The sequence below is a fragment of the Schistocerca piceifrons genome, chromosome 2, assembly GCF_021461385.2.
Source record: "Schistocerca piceifrons isolate TAMUIC-IGC-003096 chromosome 2, iqSchPice1.1, whole genome shotgun sequence".
In the NCBI taxonomy this organism is placed as follows: Eukaryota; Metazoa; Arthropoda; class Insecta; order Orthoptera; family Acrididae; genus Schistocerca; species Schistocerca piceifrons.
The window spans coordinates 114,858,030-114,883,355 of record NC_060139.1 but is presented as its reverse complement, the minus strand read 5'-3'; the positions used below and the strand labels follow the sequence as shown (position 1 = coordinate 114,883,355).

General features: G+C 43.5%; 1 protein-coding gene across 1 annotated transcript in view; it reads left to right on the top strand.

Annotated features, from left to right (window-relative positions):
* LOC124774999 (tetraspanin-7-like) overlaps positions 1–25,326 on the top strand; it is a 148,845-nt gene that overhangs the window by 53,875 nt on the left and 69,644 nt on the right. The window contains exon 2 of the mRNA XM_047249752.1: positions 1,261–1,449. Within this exon, the coding sequence (XP_047105708.1) occupies positions 1,261–1,449 (189 nt within the window). The remainder of the gene's footprint in view (positions 1–1,260; positions 1,450–25,326) is intronic.

Genomic DNA, 25,326 nt, shown 5'->3' with positions numbered 1-25,326 from the left:
GTCGTCGGTCTCGTTCTTGCAGGATTTTTTTCCGACCGCAGCGATGTCGGAGATTTGATGTCTTCGGGTTCCTGATATGCACGGTACACTCGTGAAGTGGTCACACGTGAGAATCCCACTTCATCGCTACCTCGGAGATGCTGTGATCGATCGCTTGTGCGCCGACTGTAACACCACGTTCAAACTCACTTAAGGGGGGTAGAACGTCAAACGGGCCGACTTGGAGCAGGTGAGGCACCATAGATCATTTTTATTTCCACTGTCTATGCTTTTACAAATAAATTCATAAAACTTTGTCATCATGACGAGGAAGCATTGAGGACTCACACTCATAGCAGTGGAAGTTCAAAAACGTAGCAAAATACCTTTTTTTTACATGTGAAATTTCATCATTTTTTCAGTTACTACTGACTGTATTTGTTTCTGTAGGTACACTTTTCTTCCTAAGTAAGAGAGATTCTTCGATGAATTTTGCACAGCATACAAACTATAGTTACATGTGTATGAAACTCTAGAGTTTATTTAATTTATGAAAAAATGAATGAAGTGTTACATTTTAAACTTCATGTTTAGAAAAAACTCAAATTTTATAGTTAATTAACTCAATTTTTACCACAGTTTTTAACAGATTTGGAAAATTCGAGAGTTTCATACACCTGTAAGTACTGCTTGTATGCTGCGCAAAATTCATCGAAGAAGCTCTCTTACTTAGGAAGAAAAGTGTACATACAGAAACAAATGCAGCCAGTAGTAAGCGAAAAAATGATGAAATTTCACATGTAAAAAAAAGGTATTTTGCTACGTTTTTGAACTTCCACTGCTATGAGTGTGAGTCCTCAATGCTTCCTGGTCATGATGACGAAGTTTTATGAATTTATTTGTAAAAGTATAGACAGTGCAAATTAAAATGTCCTGTGTTGCCTCTCCTGCTCCAAGTCGGCCCGTTTGACGTCCAATCCCCCTTAAATCTTGAGAACCTGCCATTGTACCAGCAGTAACCGATCTAACAACTGCCCCAGATACTTGTTGTCTTACATAGGCGTTGCCGACCGCAACGCTGTATTCTGCTTGTTTACATAGCACTGTATTTGAATACGGATGCCTATACCAGTTTCTTTGGCGATTTAGCGTATCATCTACAGTGATAAGAGAGATCAGTGTGCCATTCTAACGTGGTGACTAGTACTCTGGTTAGCTTATAAGGGCAGCGTGCCGCGTGTGATGTGAAGGGGCGTGCTGAGGGAGTGTGTCTTGTTGCAGCTGACGGGGATCGCCATCCTGGCGGCGGGCATCTGGCTGGAGGTGGAGCTGTACAAGTACATGGAGCTGTCCACCGAGTTCTCGCGCTCCGCGCCCTACGTGCTGCTCGGGGCCGGCGCGCTCATCGTGATCGTCGGCTCGCTGGCCTGCTGCTGCACCGTCAAGGGGCAGCCCGCCCTTCTCTACATCGTGAGTACACGCACACACTGTTTGTTTGGTCACCAAAATAACGTTTCCAGCCAGCAAAAAAAGATAAGCGCCGACGTTCTATCGCTGAAGCTTGAGCTGATGGTGGTGTTGGATTTAAGACTCATATCAGCATCGCCATCCTTCAAACTTGAAGGTGCCTAAGAGACAATCTCCTAAGAGACAATCTCCATTCCTTCCGAACTGACTATGCAAATGTTGACGAGATGTGGCTCAAATTCAAAGATATAGTAGCAACAGCAATTGAGAGATTCATACCTCATAAATTGGTAAGAGATGTAACTGATCCCCCATTGTACACAAAACAGGTCCGAACGCTGTTGCAGAGGCAACGGAAAAAGCATGCAAAGTTCAGAAGAATGCGAAATCCCGAAGATTGGCTAAAATTTACAGAAGCGCGAAATTTGGCACGGACTTCAATGCGAGGTGCCTTGAATAGGTTCCACAACGAAACATTGTCTCGAAATTTGGTAGAAAATCCGAAGAAATTCTGGTCGTATGCGAAGTACACAAGCGGCAAGACGCAGTCAATACCTTCGCTGCGCAGTGCCGATGGTACTGTTACCGACGACTGTGCCGCTAAAGCGGAGTTATTGAACGCAGTTTTCCGAAATTCATTCACCAGGGAAGACAAACGGAACATTCCAGAATTTGAAACACGAACAGCTGCTAGCATGACTTTCTTAGAAGTAGATACCTTAGGGGTTGCGAAGCAACTCAAATCGCTTGATACGGGCAAGTCTTCAGGTCCAGATTGTATACCGATTAGGTTCCTTTCAGATTACGCTGATACAATAGCTCCCTACTCAGCAATCATATACAACCGCTCGCTCACCGATAGATCTGTACCTACAGATTGGAAAATTGCGCAGGTCGCACCAGTGTTTAAGAAGGGTAGTAGGAGTAATCCATCGAACTACAGACCTATATCATTGACGTCGGTTTACAGTAGGGTTTTGGAGCATATACTGTATTCAAACGTTATGAATCACCTCGGAGGGAACGATCTATTGATACGTAATCAGCATGGTTTCAGAAAACATCGTTCTTGTGCAACGCAGCTAGCTCTTTATTCGCACGAAGTAATGGCCGCTATCGACAGGGGACCTCAAGTTGATTCCGTATTTCTAGATTTCCGGAAAGCTCTTGACAATAAGCACTAGCAGCAGATTAAGGGGGGTAGGACGTCAAACGGGCCGACTTCGAGAAGGAGAGACATCATAGGACATTTTAATTTGCACTGTCTATACTTTTACAAATAAGTTCATAAAACTTTGTCAGCATGACCAGGAAGGATTCAGGATTCACACTCATAGCAGTGGAAGTTCAAAAACACGAAATAAATAATATTTTTTAAATGTGAAATTTCATGATTTTTTTCACTTACTGTTGGCTGCATTTGTTGCTATACGTACACTTTTCTTCATAAGTAAGAGAGATTCTTCGATGAATTTTGTACAGCTTACAAACCATACTTACAGGTGTATGAAACACTACAATTTTTTTAATCTATGGAAAAATGAATGGGCTGTTACGTTTTAAACTTCGTGTTTAGAGAAAATTCGAATTTTATACTTAATTATCTCAATTTTTACCACAGTTTTTAACAGATTTGGGAAATTCTAGAGATTCATACACCTGTAAGTATGGTTTGTATGCCGTGCAAAATTCATCGAAGAATCTCTCTTACTTATGAAGAAAAGTGTACCTACAGCAACGAATGCAGCTAATGCCAAGTGAAATAATGATGAAATTTCACATGTAAAAAGAATTTGTTTTGTTATGTTTTTGAACTTCCTCTGCTATGCGTTTGAATCCTGAATCCTTCCTGGTCATGCTAACAAAGTTTTATGAATTTATTTGTAAAAATATAGACAGTGTAAATTAAAATGTCCTGTGGTGCCTCTCCTGCTCCAAGTCGGCCCGTTTCACGTCCTACCCCCCTTAACAGCCGGGACCTATATATAAAAAAAAAAAAAACCATTTTGTTCCACTACCGCATCTGCGAAACTGTCTGGACTTAAAATTAATGGAAACAGGAAATGCAAAAGGAAACTACGCCATACAAAAAAAAGAGTCTTTACTCTGAAATACAAAAACAAACAATAGTCAAAGTACAGGCAGTGTGTTCGGAAGTGCACTTCTTTACGCACCAAGTCACTCAAGAAAGGAAATAGGAGTAATTCGCTAAAATACAGACTCAAATCGCTAATCTCTGTTGATCCATCATGGACAGGGGACATCAGCTCGTTAAGTAGTTGTCATTGTCAATTAAATTCACCAACAGCCTTGTAACTTAAGATGTTATATTATTTTATTTGGAAGGCTACCAGTTTCAGCATTTCACTACGCCATCTTCAGGCCCCATACGCATCTCTCCAAATAAACGGAAATGTCATATAGAGCCATAAATCTCTGGATGTCGTGAATTCAGTCGTTACACTAGTGCTTCGTTCGAAGTCTTAATAGCAACTGAGTGCTACCAAGTCTCCGAATGAAGCACTACTGTAACGACTGAATTCACGACATCCAGGGATTTATGGCTCTCTACTACATTTTCGTTTATTTGGAGACATGCATATGGGGCCTGAAGATGGCGTAGTAAAATGCTGAAACTGGTAGCCTTCAAAACAAAATAAAATAACATCGTAAGTTACACGACTGTTGGTGAATTTCATTGGCATTGACAATAACGTCGCTAACGTCGATTTTCTGTAGGATTATGGAACATAGTGTTCGAACATTATGAGTTATTCCGAAGAAAACGATTTATTGACGAATAGCTAACACGCACCTTAGAAAATATCACTGGTGTGAAACACAACTTGCTCTTTATTCTCACGAAGTAATGAATGCTATCGACAGGGTAGCTCAGAATGGTTCCATATTTTTAGATTTCCAGAACGCTTTTGGCTCCGTTCGCCACAAGTGTCTTCTAATCAAATTGCGTGCCTGCGGACTATCATTTCAGTTGTGCGACTGGATTCGAGAGTTCGCAGTAACTGGCGGAAAGTCATCGAGTAAAACAGTCCGCCTCGATAGGTGAATAGTCAGCGTGACGGACTGCCGCCCTAAGGGGCCCGGGTCCGATTCCCACCTGGGTTGGGGATTTTCTCCGCTCAGAGACTCCGTGTTGTGTTGTCTTCATCATCTTTTCACCCCCATCCGGCGCGCAGGTCGCCCAATGTGGCGGCGAATGTAAAAAGACCTGCACCAAGGCGGCTGGACCTGCCCCTTGAGGGGCCTCCCGGTCAATGACACCAAACGCTCATTTCCATTTGCATCGAGTGAAACATAAGTGATTTCTGCAAATCGACGTTAGCGAGATGAATCTGTAATTTAGTAGATTACTCCTACTTCGTTTCTTGGGTATTGGTGTGACTTGGTGTGTACATTGTGTGGACATTCGAACAAGAAGTGTTATAGGCCCTCTATTAACTACATAAACAATTTAGGAGGCAATCTGAGTAGCACTCTTAGATTGTTGGCGGATGATGCTGTAATTTACAGTCTTGTAAAGTCATCAGATGGTCAAAACAAATTGTAAATCGATTTAGACACGTTATCTGGTGTATGGTGTGAAAATACTGATAAGTGTGAAGCCTTCCACGCGAGAACCTAAAGAAATACGATAGATTTAGATTACGTGAAAAAGCAAGAAATCTTAAGTCTGTAAATTCAACTAAATACTTAGATTACGTGAAAAAGCAAGAAATCTTAAGTCTGTAAATTCAACTAAATACTTAAGGATTACAACTGCGAATAACTTTAGCTGGAACGATCGCATAGGTACTGTTGTGGATAAAGCAAACTGAAGATTAGGATTTATTAGCAGAACACTGACAAATGCATGAGAAAATGCAACAGGTATACTAGAGAGACTGACAACGCTTATAAGTCCTTCTCTGGAGTATTGCTGTGCTCTGTGGCATCCGCATCTGATGGGGTCGAAATGGACAGCTCCTTTCGTACTACCGCGAAACAGGGTGGAGAGCGCCACGGACATGATACGTGAATTGGAGTGGCAATCATTAAAACAAAGCTGTTTTTCAGTGCAGGATCTTCTCATGAAATTTCAGTCACCAACTTTCTCCTCAGAGTGTGAAAATATTCTTTTGGTACCCACCTACACAGAGCGGTATGAGCATTATAATGAAGTAAAGAAATCAGAGCTCGTACAGAAAGATTTACGCGTTCGTTTTTCCCGCGCGATATTCGACGGTAGATCGGCAGAGAAACATCTTGATGGTGGTTCGATGAAACCTCTGCCAGACACTTATTGTGAATTGTAGATTGTAGTCGGAAACTCACAGGAACAACAGGCGGTAATCCTCCATATGATCATCATGGAGGCGGAGGATCAATACCTCGCCGGCCGGAGTGCAGTAGGTGGTATAGCACTTAGCAGCCCCATCAGTCAAACAAATCAGTAACAGCTTGCACTATACGTGCTTGAGCATTGTCCTGCCAAATGATGGTCAGGTCCTGGAGAAAGTGTCATCACTTCTGTCTCTAAGCTGGTCGTAGTTTGTGTTCCAAAAATGAACTGAACAGAGACAGAAGTGATCACACTTTCTGCAGGACATGACCATCATTTTACTGGACAATGCTCCAGCTTGTACAGTGCAAGCTGTTACTGATTTGTTTGACTGTTGGGGATGCTAAGTGCTATACCACCTACTGCACTCCTCTGACTTAAGCCCTTGTGAATTCAACTCGATTTCTAAACTGAAGGAAACACTTCATGGCATTTGCTTCAGAACTGCTACAATTCGTTGGACAATAGACCGCGCCGCTCGAACTGTCAACACAACTGGCACTGCTAAGAGTATCCTACGACATCCATGTCACTGACAACGGGTTGTACACAATGCTGGTGACTACTTTGAAGGTCAGTAAAACATTGAAACACGTATCTATTTTGTATATTTTGTATGAGCTGTAAATAAATAGTTGCCTCTATTAAAGTTCCAACCCTCGTATACTGCCGGTTTTAAAGCTGCTTATTTAAATATTGATTTATTATTAGATATTCTGTACATCAACAAACTAGCAGCCTGTCTGTCCCCAATGGAGCAAGAATTGAATGGAAAACAATGCACGTTCACAGTTGGCGATAACCACTTCGCTAACAATGGTAGCTCTATGTAAGTGGCACAATAAAAGGTGTCCCATGGGTCCGTCGTTAGGTTTTATAGCATATCGGACTTGTCCGAAACACTTCGTGTCGACTTCCCTGTTTCTTCATGTGGTGTGCGTACTGTGAGACCTTCGGTACACACACCATCAGATTATTTGACTTGTCGCTCTAACGAAGTAGGCGAGTGTCAGCAATATGTCTCGTGGTCTTATTGTGGCGTGTTTATCTTCTGCCGTTAGGTCAGACGATAGAAATGCCACTTGCACGCTTAGCGTAGCAGATTGACGGTGACCAACTTTAAACAGAACTTGATTAATTTTTACACACATTTATTAAAATAATAAAAAGGATAGACATTACGTAAATTGATTCCGGATGCTGTTTACAACTGGAAATCTGAAGTTCCTTTGGTCTTGGTACGTTGATCTTATTCTCACATATCTCTGATACTTGACAAAGTGTCTATACATTACTCTTCATGGCTATGTACAGGAATATGATAATCTTATTAGGCGCAGACTGAAACTTGCCTACAGACTAATGCAGACTAAAGCAGATTGATGAAGACTGAATAATCGGAGGTCTGTACACTCGTTATAATACCTCGAGCGTTCGGGTATCACTGCGCGAGTGTGATCCGCGAGGAGAAAAGGTTATACGTTAGCAGCAATCTCATTGGCTGCGTTACTTATTACTACGTGGATCGGCGGAAGCAGAATTTGGTCCGTCTTTATGGCAGCGCCATCTCGTAGAGCGGAGACGGACGAGCGCTGCGCCTGCGCTGTTGTGCTTAGCGGGACGCGCTCTAGTGGGAAAGTTGTGTGCGCGCTGACTACGCGCAACTATGTACACAACACTTAATTTCTGCCAACGCCAGCTCCCTAGCTGTTACAGTGTCAAAATTGCGTACTGAAGCTAAACGTTTCAGTTAGCTGTTGGTAGCGCCGGGCGCCGATAGCGTCAGCATTTCACTCGCACGCGTCCACCAGTCGCTAAGATCAGTCTTGTCACTTAGATCTTTGTTCATCGTTTTCAGCAACTGTTTGTGAAAAAATGTCGATGTGAAAAAACAGCACACTAGTTGCGTTAAAAATTATTTTATAGTTCAGCTGGTGTGCTGTTTCTTCAAATCGGTCCCTCTCTAAGTGCAATCGGGCTTCTTCTTTTGTGCCGCATACACGAGGGTGAGTCAAATGAAAACCTTAAATATTTTTTTAGATATTATTTATTGTGCAGAAGTGGTACAAAGCTGTATCACTTTCCAACATAATCTCCTCCACGCCCAATGCAAGTCCTCCAGCGCTTACGAAATGCATAAATTCCCTTAGAAAAAAATTCTTTTTGTAGTCCGCGCATTCATTCATGCACCGCGTGGCGTACCTCTTGATCAGAACGGAACTTCTTTCCTCCCATTGCGTCTTTGAGTGGTCCAAACATATGGAAATCACTTGGGGCAAGGTCAGGGTTGCTCGCTCTCTTCGTTTCCGGTTGGTGGAAGTGAACCCAGGTATCGTCGCCAGTAATGATTCTTGCAAGGAAGCAGTCACCTTCTCGTTCAAAGCGCCGAAGAAGTTCTTCACAAGCATCAACTCGTCGTTCTCTCATTTCAGGAGTCAGCTGCCGTGGCACCCATCTTGCAGACACTTTGTGGAACTGGAGCACATCATGCACAATGTAGTGTGCTGACCCATGACTAATCTGTAAACATGGTGCAGTGTCATTCAGCGTCACTCGGCGGTTTTCCTTCACTATGGCTTCAACTGAGGCAATGTTCTGTGGAGTCACAACTCGTTGTCCCTGACCTGGACGAGGAGCATCTTGCACTGTAGTCACACCATTTGCGAACTTCCTACTCCATTCATAGACTTGCTGCTGTGACAAACACGCATCGCCGTACTGAACCTTCATTCGTCGATGAATTTCAATAGGTATCACAGCTTCACTACGCAAAAACCGAATAACAGAACGCTGTTCTTCCCTGGTGCAAGTCGCAAGTGGAGCGGCCATCTTTATACTGATACTGCGACGGTATGCGTGCGTCTGCACTATACTGCCACCTACAGGCTATTCTGCACGCTGTTTTAAGCACGTTTACCAACTTACAGGATAACGGAGCGAAATTTCGATTTGTTATTACAAATTTAAGGTTTTCATTTGACTCACCCTCGTACTTGCTTCACAAAGTCAAGAGAGAGAGTTTGGTCATGACGACAGCTCAAAAAGTTGTGAGACTCCTTCGTACAGTGAAAGTAAAATTGTGTTCTACTACAACTTCAGAAGGACAACTTTAAATATCTACCAAAAATTGTGGAAAAAATATAATATAAAATAAAACTACCGGCACCCGTTTTTGCCATTCTTAATCGATTTATCGTCGCAACTAATCTTCGATTTTTTTCCTAAATTTTTTTGAAAAATATCGATATATTGATATTTTATCTACAGCACTACCTCACACCATGAAACCTGGTGGGGGCCTATGGGTTGTGGGTGAATGCACTCCGTTATACGCAGCTCACCACACGTGTACGTCCATCACTCGCATACGTTCAGAACCTGTTCTCATAACTGAAGACAACAGAACGCCAGTCCCACTCTCCAGTCAACTCATTCACGGCACCAGAGCAGTCACGCTTGACGGTGTTCTGGTGTGAGAGATAGTCTGGCCAGCGGCACAAGTGATCTTAATCCTGCTGCAATCAGACGTTTCCCGATGCTCCCTGGTGACACACTAGGTGACCGGATTTCGATCCTGGATGATTTAGGTCGGCCACCCCTTCTCGCAGAACGCGTCGAGTTTGACGTGTGTCGGTAATACGCGAACGTCCAGAATGGCCCCACCTCACCTAAACTGACAGCCAGTTTCCGTATCCTAGACGGCGTGGGAGAAAAGCGGACGAGATAAAGACTGATATGCCATCGGGGTCTCTTGTTATTGTTCTACCCAGTATCAGACCGCGGGAAGGCATGGACTACGACCCTACTTGCAGGAAGCCACTTTTGTGGACTGGCAAGACAGCCAATCCACTCGGACGGGAGGCCGAAGGGCACGCGTTTAAGCTCACGCAGGATGGCGTGAGGTCTGGAACAGGACAAGGTCTTTATAGTAGCAAAAATAGCACGTAGCTTCTGGAATGCTTAACTTTAATCCATAATTGGTGAACATCGGTCTGACGGTACATGCATCACAAGATAAATAGCAATTGATAATGGCGCCTTGCTAGGTCGTAGCAAATGACGTAGCTGAAAGCTATGCTAACTATCATCTCGGCAAATGAGAGCGTAATTTGTCAGTGAACCATCGCTAGCAAAGTCGGCTGTACAACTGGGACGAGTGCTAGGACGTCTCTAGACCTGCCGTGTGGCGGCGCTCGGTCTGCAATCACTGATAGTGGCGACACGCGGGTCCGACGTATACTACCGGACCGCGGCCGATTTAAAGGCTACCACCTAGCAAGTGTGGTGTCTGGCGGTGACACCACAGCCACTAATTTGAACGGATACTGTCGCAGAGGTGAGAGAAATCACAACACTAACGCAAAGAGGTATATTCTGAAATCAGCACAGAACAACGGACTCTCAACTGAGGGCAACCTCCACTGACACAGGCACATTCACGGAACGTTATATAGAAATACTATTTACTATACAAGTTTGACTGAGAACACTTCGGAGAGAGAATACAGGACCACGAGAACTAGGTTTCGGCAACGAAAGGGGATTGGCAGAGTTCGGTGAACCTGACCGCATGCGTGACGGTGCTGCTCTCCCGTAGTATGGCGAAACACTTGCAACTACCAAACTACCGAAACGGCGATCTGTTTCGAGCTTCGTTACTAGACCGTGCCCGAAGTAACGACTGTTAAACGGTACCTTAGCAGGGCGGAGAGTACCTCTAGACAAGTGGCGGTCCCGAGCGAGACGGTAGCTGGTGGCTCTTCCAGGAAGACATCAAGTGAATAGGAGGGGGGAGAATGATTTCTTCAACCCAACTCCTGTCAAGCGTGTTTTGTTAGTCTAGCAGAATGCGGGTGGGCGTTATCGTAGAGTAGAATCACGTCACGCTGTCTTCCTGCTCGTCGTTCGTGGATGGCGTGTGCAAGACGCCTCAGCTGTTGGCAATAAATGTCGGCAGTGACGATTACACCTTGGGGAAGCAGTTCACAGTGAACCACATCTTCGCAGTTCCGCGGGAGTTGCTGCTTTGTTAGGGCTACACCATCTCTTTCTTTGCCCTGTTCTGGCGTAAAGACATGATTTCTCGATACCAATAACGATATAGGGTACGAATGGTCAGTGTTGTTCACGAGATAATTGATGACGGGCAAGCAGAGATTCACATATGACCACACATATGGCCACCCGCCGAGTTTTGTGATTTTGGCTTAGATCATGCGGTACCATACACCCGATTTTTGAAACTTCCTCACATCATGCAAACGTTGCACGATGGTGGAATGATCACAGTTCATCACATCCGCCATTTCTCGAGTACACTGACGTGGGTGTGGAAACTGAAATGAGCGTTTGGCATCATTGACCGGGAGGCCCCTTACGGGGCAGGTCCGGCCGCCTTGGTGCAGGTCTTATTTACATTCGACGTCACATTAAAAAAAAAACATTTTATTCTATTAACCTACTATATTCCTAGTGTTGGTTAACATTACTGTCATTTTATAGGTTTTCGTTTGTATATTCTTTTCTTTTTCGTTTTTCTCTTATTGTTGTTCCTTGAACCCTTTTACATGGCCACTTGTCATCTTTTTTTTGGGTAACACATTGCAGGACAGGCACAATAATTTATATGTACCATCGACACATTGATTTTGAGTTCATGTTTCTGTATGTCACGCACTTGTGATGCCACAGGCACATTGTACATTCTGGTTTGATCTCCTCCTCTAGATTGCACTATTAGGTGGGGCAGTATGAGGGAAACATCAGCATGATAGATGGAGCAGAAGTGGAAGAAACTTTTTTACATATACTACAGATTATACATAAATTGAACAACAGAGGAATTTATGTCATACTATATAAGAGAAGCAGAGAGGAAAGTGTGAGTAGACAATATAAATGTTTTAGGGCACATAGTAACGGAAATAATTTAAGAAAAAATTATGAGTAGTTTGCACTTTCCACTAAGTAATGCTTGTATCCTGGACAATACAGTAAAAACGAAAAAATAAAAAAAAAACCACTGGTAGTACTACTGGGTATACTTTTGACACTGATTTGGTCGCGAGCATGACAGATGTTTGGTGAGAAGCACTTTGTATCACTGATTTCACTAAGAAGAAACACTTTATACTACTATACTTCACTATTTGACGCGAGAGGAGAAAGCACTCTATCTTTTTTTCCGCGCGCCTGGTGGGGATGAAATGATGATGAAGACAACACAACACCCAGTCCTTGAGCGGAGAAAATCCCTGACCCAGCCGGGAATCGAACCCGGACGCCTTAGGACGGCAGTCCGTCACGCTGACCATTCAGCTATCAGGGCGGACACTGACGTGGGTCATTGTGAATTTTTGCTTTTAAACGATCTTCATCAAAACCCGAAGGTTTCCCCGAAGGTTTCCGTTCTTAAGACGTGAAAACTTTTATCTTGCCGTGCTGTGTCCAATGGAATTATCCCCACGCACGTTGTAAATGTTCCCGGTAGCCTCCGCTGCTGTACTGAACTCAAACAGAAGAATACGTCAGAAACGTTTCGATTCCTCCACTTGGCACTCCATTTTCTAGCGTCCACGGCTCCACTCACCATCTCCAAAAGACAAATCGTAAACTCAGATAGCAACAGTGAACGGGAAGTAAAATATGACAATCGATAAATAAACCCATAGCAACCGGAATACCAGTACGCGAAACAAAAACGCTATGAATTTATGCACTAACGTAGTAGTTTGAGCTTTTACAGAGGAGAGCAGATCATTGGGAGGCCGACGTGAGATGGGACGACGAGGAGAAGCAGCAGGTGTGGCAGGAAAGGGGCGGCGGAGGAAGCGGGAGCGGCTTTCGGGGCCCGGGGCAGCCTCCAATCAATACGGCAGCCCCCGGGGCATGGACAGGGGCAAAGGTCACCGCCGCGAGCTCTGCCGGAGCTCCAGCCGGCGCTGTCGGCGGCTGCTGACGCAGCGAGCAGCGGCTGGCGCTGAGGCGCCCCCAGTATACGCGGCGTTTCACGACTACCGAGCGCGCTCCTGGAAACTGCCCATAGCAAGTAAACATAAAAATTAAAAAACTAAACCTCGCCCGAAGAGACCATGAAGGCCCAACAGTACCGACCGGCCGCCGGGTCATCCTCAGTCCACAGGCGTTACTGGATGCGGATAGGGAGGGGGCATGTGATCAACAAACCGCTTTCCAGCCGTACGTCAGTTTACAAAACCGGAGTCGCTACTTCTCAGTCAAGTAGCTCCTCAATTTGCCTCACAGGGTCTGAGCGCTCGGCAGACTGAATGGTCACCCATCCAAGAACTATCCCAGCCCGACAGCGCTTAACTCCGATGGTCTGACGGGAACAGGCGTTGCCACTGCGGCAAGGAAGTAGGCATAGTAGCCGATAATAGGTGGCACTTACAATGCTCATCGCAACAAAGAAAACAACTATTTAATACCATAAAGAAATCGACGGGAGAATAGAACAAAGTATCAGAATAATAGAACTACAATACAGAACAGAATAAAGCTATAATACAACAGTTATAACAAATTTCGTCTACTTTGTTAAAAGTAGCGGGAGGCATGCTAGAGTAGTCCAAGCAGATGCAATGCCGAATGTGCCCGGATCGATTTTGGTCAGAGCATCTGGATACCTGGGTTCAAATCCCTGTCCGCCACAAGTTATGAACTTCCCCCATTGATTTCAATCGATCCCCTCTCGCAGCCATTGGCTGTAATTTCTTTGTCTTACAAATAAAAACACTTGTAGACATGACTCGTTTACTAATATTTTTACATGCTTTATTGCTGTTTATGTGTCTTTTTCTTAAGCGAGACCTCTAAAACGACGCTTTGAGAAAACATCTGCAGAAAGGTAAAATCTCAACCCATATCGTCACGACATATCTTTGCATCATGTTCTACACTGTATTACTTCCGAGTGCTTGTCCCCCCACTAAACAGTAGAATTGTATCCAGAACGAGATTTTCACTCTGCAGCGGAGTGTCCGCTGATATGAAACTTCCTGGCAGATATAAACTGTGTGCCGGACGGAGACGGTCGCAGGTTCGAATCCTGCCTCGGGCATGGATGTGTGTGATGTCCTTAGGTTAGTTATGTTTAAGTAGTTCTAAGTTCTAGGGGACTGATGACCTCAGAAGTTAAGTCCCATAGTGCTCAGAGCCATTTGAACCATTTTTATAAGCAAATAACATCGTCGTAAAATTAAAGTTATTACATCTTGATGTGTAATTTAAGACAATTACCATTCATGAAAGATATCGTCAATATGAATATTGAAAAAAAGGGCGGTAGATAATGGACAGGCTTGATGTGCAGCTTCATGTTTTCGCGGCGTAAAGACTGTTCCATAAAATTTCGGGCGTGCAGCCGCATAAATTCAGTTACTTCCTCTAATATTTCGGTTGAATACCGTGCAGCCATCTCCAGAGTGAGCCGAGGTGACTATTGCTCCAGCACTTGCTTCGTCCTTTTAAACTCGAGGACCGAACCATACGCTGCCGCTCCGTGGCCCACCTTTGTCCGTGTGTTAACTGCGCAACTGCTGACTCCACAACTCGTCTGTTGTTTTGCCTCCGCGTCATCTCACTGGCTAGATTGACTTTCATGATAAGGTATCTCTCCTGAACCAACAATAGGCTACTGATAAGACGTTTCTAGAGCAGAAGGGCGACGAAAATAGAGGAAAACTACTCGCAAACTGGCAACTGAGCAGCGTTCAAAGCTTTAGCGATACGGAAGACACTGGAAACTAATGACTGAAAGAAACTGATCTCACTATTCTTTGGGTTGAAGACGAGGATGATAAGAGGAACAGAGGTAGACATTTATTGTGTCAAACAGTTTGAAAGATTAAAAAAAGTATAGGACGTGATTCAACATAGTCCTACGTCCGCACCTTCCAAAACGACGTGCAAATCATGTATATTTTGTTTTGTTAGGAAGCCACATCTTATTCGCACAGTTGTATGTAATTGAATATAAAATAATTTTCAGACATTTACATCCTAATTTGCATAAGTTTATGCGTCATTTTTCGTTAGTGAATTTACACCGTGTTTGATATGTGACTTTCAGATCAGTAAATGATGCATTTTGGGACGATATAGTCAGAAACAAACTGATGCCCATTGCTGGATTGGCATTAAGTTCAGTCAATAAGGCTGTATTTTCGAAAACCACTTTTGCTGTTTATGCACATGAAAATGGCTACCAGCAGGGTTCACAGCTCATCATGGGGCCGTGTTTCGTCGCAGGGCAGCTGACAGAGAGGAACGGTTTTAAGATTATATTAGAAACGTTTCATCCATGTCCCAACCATGAGAGCGGTAATAACTGCAGTACTGATCCTACTGTACTTCGGATAGAAAGAGATGAAGAAATAGCCTTCGTTACTTACCGCTAAAGCTGTGGCTGGGCAAATGAGGCATTGTCCACAAAAATATTTCAACATTTGTCCAATAGCGTAAAACTTTCAAAGACAGCACAGCGAAGTTTAAAAATAAACTGGAACTGTCTTCCTTACTGCTCCATTCTATACACGTTTTTTAAGCTGATTTCTGAATGACCAACAAATAGCCAACCACACGAACGGTTTAGGATATATATAATGCCAAGTGACTCGCTCCATTTCGTTAGGGTAAAAAACGTGCAAATTATCTATGGAGCAAGAATTAACCAACTCACTACTATTTGTTCACTGCGTGTTGTCTGACGGCTCGGATCGATTAAAGTCGGTTGATATGGAGCCACGATTGTTTTGTGGTGAGCGCTAGCAACATTTGCGAACTAACAATACAGTACATTTGTGTGCAGTAACCATTACGAAACGCACTGTGACGTCATTAGTGGAGTGTCAGCGCCGTGTTAGGAAAGCGCTCACGGTCGGCAATGTATTGGCTTTGGTGCGCGGAGGGTGTATCCTTCACTAAGGATTCGATCAGGAAGAATTTTTACATGGTACATCTGAGCTGATGATCAATTACGATGGCTGGTATACCATATATTTTTGCCTTCTCAAGAACGGTAAAGTTTGATATGAAGTCATCCCATTTGATGTTCCTTAAGTATTATGCTTCTGTTGGTTGAAGCGTTCGAGTTCCTTAAGAGCACGGCGATACTGTGCCCAGCTTTCGCAACCGTAGAGCTGGGTACAAACAACAACTGTTCGATACACCATCAGTTTGGTGCGTAGTGTAAAATCTTTATTCAGGAAGACCGGACGTATGGGGCTTGCAAAAGCAACACGTGCGGCGTACAGCCTGTCCTCCACGTCCTTTTCCGATTAGCATGAAATACAGAGGTTAGCGGACAATCACTCATCCCACGACCCTTTCACGAATGGAAGAGAGAGAGGGATCAGATAGCGCTCTCCGCCATATACCGTCAGGTGGCTTGCGGAGTATAACTGATGAAAGGCTCTCAGATTTCCTGCCGGGTCGCGATGTTGAGACGAGTGTCACACTCATTATCTTCTGATAAAGTGTCGATATGTTGGGGACGTTTCTTAAATTATGACCTTCGTCGCTGTGGACAGGTTCTTCGTGAATTCATATTACCATAGATTCCTTTATCATGCTTTCTCAATAGCCCTGGCTAGGCACAGCAAACTGGTGTTCTCAAAATTCGTTATGTGTGTTCCAAATGTACACACCTATTTGTTCCTCGAGCGTTTCGACATTTAGTGCTACATTAACCGTTGTGCTGACGGCCACATTCACGTATGCTACACAGGCTGTTTCACAATTCCTGCTACAAGGTTCTAGAGGTTGTGGAGGGTACATAATACACAAAGCTTTGATAATGAACCCATGTACGGAATGTACCGTGTGGATATAAAGAAGTTTGGAGATCGTTTCACTTTCACATGTCCCTCTTCACGTTTCGAATACAAACAACACGAACTGAGAAGAGGGCACCATCGTCAGTTGATGGTGTAATTGCGACGTGTGACACCATTTTCGTTCAACTATAACAACTTTATTTTACATCTAAATGGTCCATTTCCAGACCAGGGTTAGTTTATAAAAACTTTATCCACGAAGTCCGCTATGCAGTCCCTAGAAGCCTGTAAAAGGAATTGTGAAACACACTGTACATCCCAGGTAAGGGAAGGCTCAATGGTTCCTTCCCAGAGCCAAGAATATTTTTCGTCGGGGGTGATGATCGGAAGATGGCTTTTAGATCAGGTTTTCCAAGCAGCTTCTTAGTCGTGGCTGAAAGTAACCCCATGAAAAAAAAAGAGAATATTTTGTCTCCTTCTTTGATGCGTCTTTTCTTACCTCAAACACACTTCTAACCTGGACTCGCTGTATTCATTTTGACGGATCACTTTCTTCACGTGTCAGAGCTCGCCTTAGCCGGCTTTCCTTTCACGGGTGACACGCACTCTATCGACCACTGTCGTTGACACTGCCTCTACACCATCCGGTGCTGATAACATCGTTTGTGCTCTTCCTCAATGCTTTAGTCATTATTTAGTTTACTCTCAGTCCGTAAGCTATGTTCTGTAAATTCCTTTCAATTGGTGTTGTAAGGCATATTGACTTACACAGAGAACTGGACTGTCGTCAGCGAATCTAATTGGTTTCTTTTCACCCTGAGTCTTAATCCCACTCCTAAGTCTTTCTTTTATTTCGCTCATTGCTTCCTCGATATACAGGTTGAAGAGTAGAGAAGAAAGGCCCTATCCCTGCCTTACACTCTTCAGAACTAAGAGAACTTCTCTCTCACTTTTCGATTCTTACTATTCCCTCTCGATTCTTGTACATATTCATATTGCCCGTCTTTTTCTGTAGTTTAAACCTATCTTTGCTGAGGATTCCAATACAACTTTACATTGGCGAAGGCTTTTTTCTGGATCAACAAATTCTAGGCAGGTATCTTCATTTTTCTGAAGTCTAGCTTCCGTTATAGAGCAAGCCGACAGAACTACAACTGCCTCTCTGGTGCCTTTACCTTTACCAAATCCAAACGGATCGCATCGCATCTCTTATATTAGTGTTGCTGGGAACTTTGTTTCTTGATCCGTCAGAGTTTACTAATGAACTTTACTAATAGTTTGGTTGCCACTTCTTGCAACGATTTTAGAAGTTTCTTAAGAATGTTATATGTCCCTTGTGTCTCATTTCGTAGTAAGTGTTCCCAAACCCTCTACCAAACTCTGGCTGCGACGCTGCACCCCCTACATTCTCCAAATCGACACCCATTTCTTCTTCTATCACATCAAAGCACACTTCCATTCCCTCGAAGATGTTCTCAATGTAGTCTGTACTTCTGTCTCATCAAAGGAAAGTTACTCCTCCTCAAAGAGTTTTTCAGTGTATTCTGTTCATATATCCGCTCTCGCCTATGCTTTTGACATTATTTAAGTTGACGCCTTTGTTTTTAAATTCCTTGAAAGTTGTTTTGACTTTTCTGTATGCTGATCTGTGCTTCCAAAGACGATTTATTTTTTCTATTTCTTCTACTCTTTCCTGCAGCCATTTGAATTTAACTTCCTTGCATTTCCTTTCTTTCATTTCCAAGGCACTGGCCTTATACAGGGTGACTCACCTAACGTTACCGCTGGATATATTTCGTAAACCACATCAAATACTGACGAACCGATTCCACAGACCGAACGTGAGGAGAGGGGCTAGTGTAATTGTTTAATACAAACCATACAAAAATGCACGGAAGTATGTTTTTTAACACAAACCTACGTTTTTTTAAAAATGGAACCACGTTAGTTTTGTTAGCACATTTGAACATATAAACAAATACGTAATCAGTGCCGTTTGTTGCATTGTAAAATGTTAATTACATCCGGAGATATTGTAACCTAAAGTTGACGCTTGAAACCTCGGACGTTCAGTTGCGTGTTGTAACAAACACGGGCCACGGTCGGCGAGCAGCATCTGCAGGGACATGTTTACGATGACGAACGTGTTTACGAGTGTGGCTGTAGTGCACTGTTATGGTTTGGTCTAGCTGTCGCAGTGTCCGCATGTAGCGCTTGCTGCTATTGTTATTCTGCATTCGTCTCCGCACGCAGACCAACTGTAGTACACCGTGCTACCACACGTCTGTGATAGTGTAGTGTTGTAGGAACTGTGACCATGGTGTATTCGAACTCTGGAAAGGCAGAGATGATATTCACCTATGGCGAGTGTCGACGAAATGCAGCTGAAGCCTGCAGGGTGTATGCAGAACGGTACCCGGACAGAGAGCATCCAACGTGCCGCACATTGCAAAACATCTGTATGCAACAGGTATGGTCGTAGCACACAAACGGGTCCGTAACAGGCCCGTCACAGAAGAAGCGAGTGCAGTTGGTGTGTTAGTTGCTGTTGCCATGAACCCACACATGAGTACACTGGACATTGCGAGAGTCAAAGTAGTGTCATGCGCACACTGCATCGTCACCGCTTTCACCCGTTTCATGTGTCGCTACATCAGCAATTACATGGTGATGACTTCAATCATCGAGTGCAATTCTGTCAATGGGCATTAACAGAGAATGCGCTGCAGTTCTACCTGTTTACCGATGAAGCGGGTTTCACGAACCACGGGGCAGTGAATCTACGGAACATGCATTACTGGGCCGGCCGAAGTGGCCGTGCGGTTAAAGGCGCTGCAGTCTGGAACCGCAAGACCGCTACGGGCGCAGGTTCGAATCCTGCCTCGGGCATGGATGTTTGTGATGTCCTTAGGTTAGTTAGGTTTCAGTAGTTGTAAGTTCTAGGGGACTAATGACCTTAGCAGTTGAGTCCCATAGTGCTCAGAGCCATTTGAACCATTTGCATTACTGGTCCGTGGACAATTCTCGCTGGCTCAGACAGGTAGAGCGACAGCGACCGTGGACTGTAAATGTATGGTGTGGAATCATTGGCGACCACCTCATTGGTCTTCACTTCATTGCAGGGGCCCAAACAGCTGCAACATACATCGCCTTTCTACAGAATGATCTGCCAACGTTGCTCGAAAATGTCCCACTGGAAACGCGTCGATGTATGTGGTATCAGCATGATGGTGCACCTGCACATTCCGCAATTAACACTAGGCTGACCCTTGATAGGATGTTCGACGGGCGTTTCATAGGACGTGGAGGACGCATAAATTGGCTAGCCCGTTCTCCTGATCTTACACCTCTGGACTTCTTTCTACGGGGTACGTCAAAGGAGAATGTGTACCGTGATGTGCCTACAGCCCCAGAGGATATGAAACAACGTATTGTGGCAGCCTGCGGCGACATTACACCAGATGTACTGCGGCGTGTACGACATTCATTACGCCAGAGATTGCAATTGTGTGCAGCAAATGATGGCCACCACATTGAACATCTATTGGCCTGACATGTCGGGACACACTCTATTCCACTCCGTAATTGAAAACGGAAACCACGTGTGTACGTGTACCTCACTTCTCATGGTAATGTACATGTGCGTCAGTGAAAAAGACCAGTAAAAAGGTGTTAGCATGTGGACGTAATGTGCTGTTCCAGTCTCTTCTGTACCTAAGGTCCATTACCGTTCCCTTTGGATACCTACGTAATTCGGTGCTCTCCGATACACACGATCGAACAGCGGAGGAGTGGTACTCAAGCGTCAAATTTAGGTTACAATATCTCCGGATGTAATTAACATTTTACAATGCAACAAACGGCACTGATTACGTATTTGTTTATATGTTCAGATGTGCTAACAAAACTAACGGGGTTCCATTTTAAAAAACGTAAGTTTGGAAGGTAGGAGACGAGGTACTGGCAGAAGTAAAGCTGTGAGTACCGGGCATGAGTCGTGCTTCGGTAGCTCAGTTGGTAGAGCACTTGCCCGCGAAAGGCAAAGGTCCCGAGTTCGAGTCTCGGTCGGGCACACAGTTTTAATCTGCCAGGAAGTTAGTTGTCATTATCAAGTGACCTGCGAAAATAACATTGGTATGATTATCTATACGTAAGTCGTGCCTGTTTTATGTTTACATTTTCAATGGTACATACGTCTAGTTGGAAGTGACATCTTACCTTAACCAAACAGAGAACAACCTACATACCTACAATTTACCTAGGACGAAAATCAAATAAGATAAATGCAGTATTCACATACACACACATACAACTGGTTTTCCGTACAATTTACAATCTTATAACGAAGTTACGTTTAAGCATAACCAAAATCTCAGGAATGTACAAAACACCTGTGACGATTGAAACAGGTTCTATACTGGCCAAACCGGACGAAATTTAAGCTTCAGACGTTAAGAACATACTAGAAACAATGATAGCAATCCGTCAATCTTCTATTTACATCTGAAAACTCAACACCACATAACCGAGAAAATTGACACTACGTTACAGATACTGTACAGAATACCGAAAGGATTTACTATGAACATTCTAGAAGAACTGTAAATATATATTCATATAAGAAAATGTCAGTATGAAATTCTAAATTAACACACACACCTTAAACATAAATACTATCTCGCAAACTTTATTGACTTAATAGAGTACGAAAAGGGATAGTAATTTGGAAAACAAAACAATAACAGACCGTAGATAAAACTCAAAAGATAATTTAAACAACGAATGTAATATCGTCTCTGGTAAGCTGTATATACTTTGTAAACATACAGCATCGTAGCAAAGAGCTGTCAAAACAATGAACTGTCAAAGTATCTTCAAGAACATTTTTTTTTTTACGTTTTCTAACTATTTACCACGGCTTGACAGGAAAAATTTACTTTAGACACAATACGGTCCTCACTTCCAACTAGACTTAAGTACCAACCTAAACGTAAACATAAAACAGGTACGATTTACATGTTAATAATCTTAATAATGTTATTTTCGCAAGTCACTTGATAATGGCAGTTAAGCCGAAGCAGACCTGTCGTGTAAAATATTAAATATATCACCTCATTGCAGCTAATTTTCAAGCTTTCATTTTCATTATGTCTTATAATACTGTTTCATGTTCACGGTAACTCGAATGAGTGGGTCCAAGTCACAGTACTATATCACCCCAAACGCATCGTAGAACCATCTTCGGCCGGAATAACACAAATTGCAGGTTAAACGGCTCATTCTCTTCTTGCGTCATTTTCATAGAGGAAAAATCGCGATTCGTTGAACTGCAGTGGATTCCTCCAGTCAGCTGATATTCAGTTTCTGTGTTGCTTGACCCACTAAAGACTTGTAGTTTCATATGACGCTACGAACAATAGTCTTTTACGAGACACCTGACTCCAAATATCCATGCATGCAGTTTCCTTTGCAACGTTCGGTCGGAACTGATTGAGGAAAACGTGCATTGAGTGATAGCAGCAAATCCTGTTGTGTCCGAAGCCGTTTGTCAATGACAAAGCGTGACAGTCGTCTCCGGCTGCTGTCGGTTAAGATATTTTTACCATTGTTTTTAAACAGTTTTACTTTCCTTAGAGAGCCGTTGGGCAGTCCGCGTTGATACACCGGCAAAATGGATAATTTCATTCGCGAAGTGTTCGTGTACACTTCCAACATGACAGCTGCTTTCAGCCATCCTGTCGCGCCTCTGCATCGACCCATGTCAATTCGCTATTTCCATACAGCCGACGGGCATTGCTATACAAAGAGGGCTGTAACTGTGGACGCTATGTTGACAGGCTGGCTTGGAACGGAGTGCAGTGCCGAGGACCTGTCGCAAGCCCGATGGCGCTAATGAGATGTTATTATCGGAACATACGTTTAGTGTTCATTGTCACACAGTTGACTGCCAGTAGCTGGGAGCTGGTCATGCCAGTATGCGCGGCACAGTGTTGCAACTTGTAACTCAGACTCTTCTTTACTGACGTTTTTGTGGTAACGGGATAACTAGTGACAGCCAACAATATTTTTGTTGTTTTCTTTTATATTTATCCATATTGTCGAATCTTTCTTGTAATTAATTACGTTGCAATGACATTGCAGACGGCGCCGAAGTGTCACGAAAAAACAACACATTTGTAACTATGAAAGCGTTACCGTAAATACATTAAGCGATTTGCACCATTATTATTTTCAATTTTTCTTCACTCATCCTTCTGATTTTTATATAAAAGTAAAACAGCTATAACATTTTCTAATCATCTCAGCAGGAAAGTAAAACCAAACATTATGCACAGAAAAATAATAAATACAGGATTAATGCACGAATTTTGGAGTAATAAAAGAAGCGGTAGGCAACAATACTTTTTTACGTTTTCTATTGCACTGATCCATACTGTCGAATGTGTTCTAATTAATTACATTACAATGACACTGTATAGGACACTGTCTCATGCATAAGTACTTAGGTACACACAAGGGTTTGAGAACATGCATAAATTTGAGGAAATTAATCAAACTGTCATGTATAAATTTTATCTGCATATGGTTTAACACCAATATGTTTGACTCAAACACACTTGCAAATTTAACTACACTACTGGCCATTAAAATTGCTACACCAAGAAGAAATGCAGATGATAAACGGGTATTCACTGGACAAATATATTATACTAGAACTGACATATGATTACATTTTCACGCAATTTGCGTACATAGATCCTGAGAAGTCAGTACCCAGAACAACCACCTCTGGCCGTAATAATGGCCTTCATGCGCCTGGGCATTGAGTCAAACAGAGCTTGGATGGCGTGTACAGGTACAGCTGCCCATGCAGCTTCAACACGATACCACAGTTCATCAAGAGTAGTGGCTGGCGTATTGCGACGAGGTATGTAGGGTTTCGCAGGGATCGAATGAATGGTAGAGCCTCGGGTCGTAACACATCCGAAATATAACGTCCACTGTTCAAAGTGCCGTCAATGCGAACAAGAGGTGACCGAGACGTGTAACCATACCATCACGCGGGGTGATACGCCAGTATGGCGATGACGAATACACGCTTCCAATGTGCATTCACTTCGATGTCGCCAAACACGGATGCGACCATCATGATGCTGGAAACAGAACCTCGATTCATCCGAGAAAATGACGTTTTGCCATTCGTGCACCCAGGTTCGTCGAGTACACCATCGTAGGCGCTTCTGTCTGTGATGCAGTGTCAAGGGTAACCGTAGCAATGATCTCCGAGCCGATAGTCCACGCTGCTGTAAACGTCGTTGAACTGTTCGTGCAGATAGTTGTTGTTTTGCAAACTTGCCCATCTGTTGACTCAGGGATCGAGACGTGGCTGCACGATCCGTTACAGCCATGTGCATAAGATGCCTGTCATCTCGACTGCTAGTGATACGAGGCCGTTGGATCCAGCACGGCGTTTCGTATTACCCTCCTGAACCCACCGATTCCATATTCTGCTAACAGTCATTGGATCTCGACCAACGCGAGCAGCAATGTCGTGATACGATAAACCGCAACCGCGATAGGCTACAATTTGACCTTTACCAAAAAAATGGTTCAAATGGCTCTGAGCACTACGGGACTTAACATCTGTGGTCATCAGTCCCAACGAACTTAGAACTATTTAAACCTAACTAACCTAAGGACACCACACACATCCATGCCCGAGGCAGGATTCGAACCTGCGACCGTAGCGGTCACACGGTTCCAACTGAAGCGCCTAGAACCGCACTGCCACACAGGCCGGCTGACCTTTATCAAAGTCGGAAACGTGATGGTACGCATTTCTCCTTCTTACATGAGGCATCACAACAACGTTTCACCAGGCAACGCCGGTCAACTGCTGTTTGTGTAAGAGAAATCGGTTGGAAACTTTCCTCATGTCAGCACGTTGTAGGTATCGTCTCCGGCGCCAAACTTGTGTGAGTGCTCTGAAAAGCTATTCATTTGCGTATCACAGCATCTTCATCCTGTTGGTTAAATTTCGCGTCTGTAGCACGTCATCTTCGTGGTGTAGCAATTTTAATGGCCAGTAGTGTAGTACTTTTCTCGCAAAAGCTTGGCCACAAATTCACAGAAATAATGTCTACAATACAAGACTTTATAATACAGTGTCTCGACATTTTCCAACATATAAAGTGGCTCATATCAATATGAGGTTTACAAGTGTATGTTTGTTGTACGTACCTATGTAATGTAACCCTTCCTTCTTTCATATCCTTCTATTAATATCCGCAGCAACGAAAATACTGCAACATAGTTGTTAATAAAAGTCAAAAGTGCAGAAACGTACACAATACAAATGCGAATTCGTGTAATCTTCAAGTTTCGTTATTACCACAAACTGTAGACAAGCAGCGTCGTCCCAAAATCACATGACCAGCCGGTTTAGATGTTGAGAACATGTGCAATAGGCTACGCTCGCTGCATATATATATATACATATACATATATATATATATGTATTCTGTAGAAGTGCCACATGAGAATGTAGTAGCAGTTGCGCACCATCTACAGCTTTCCAAAGTGACCAGAGTGTGCTTTTAGAGGAATGACTAGTCTTGTTCCATGAGTTTGCTGCCAAACCGCTGACTTTATAACCCTACCACTACTATTAAAATGTAGTATGCTGTTGCCTAAATAACAGAAAACCCTGTCTCTATGTTTCCACGTTTACTATACCCCAACAGAACA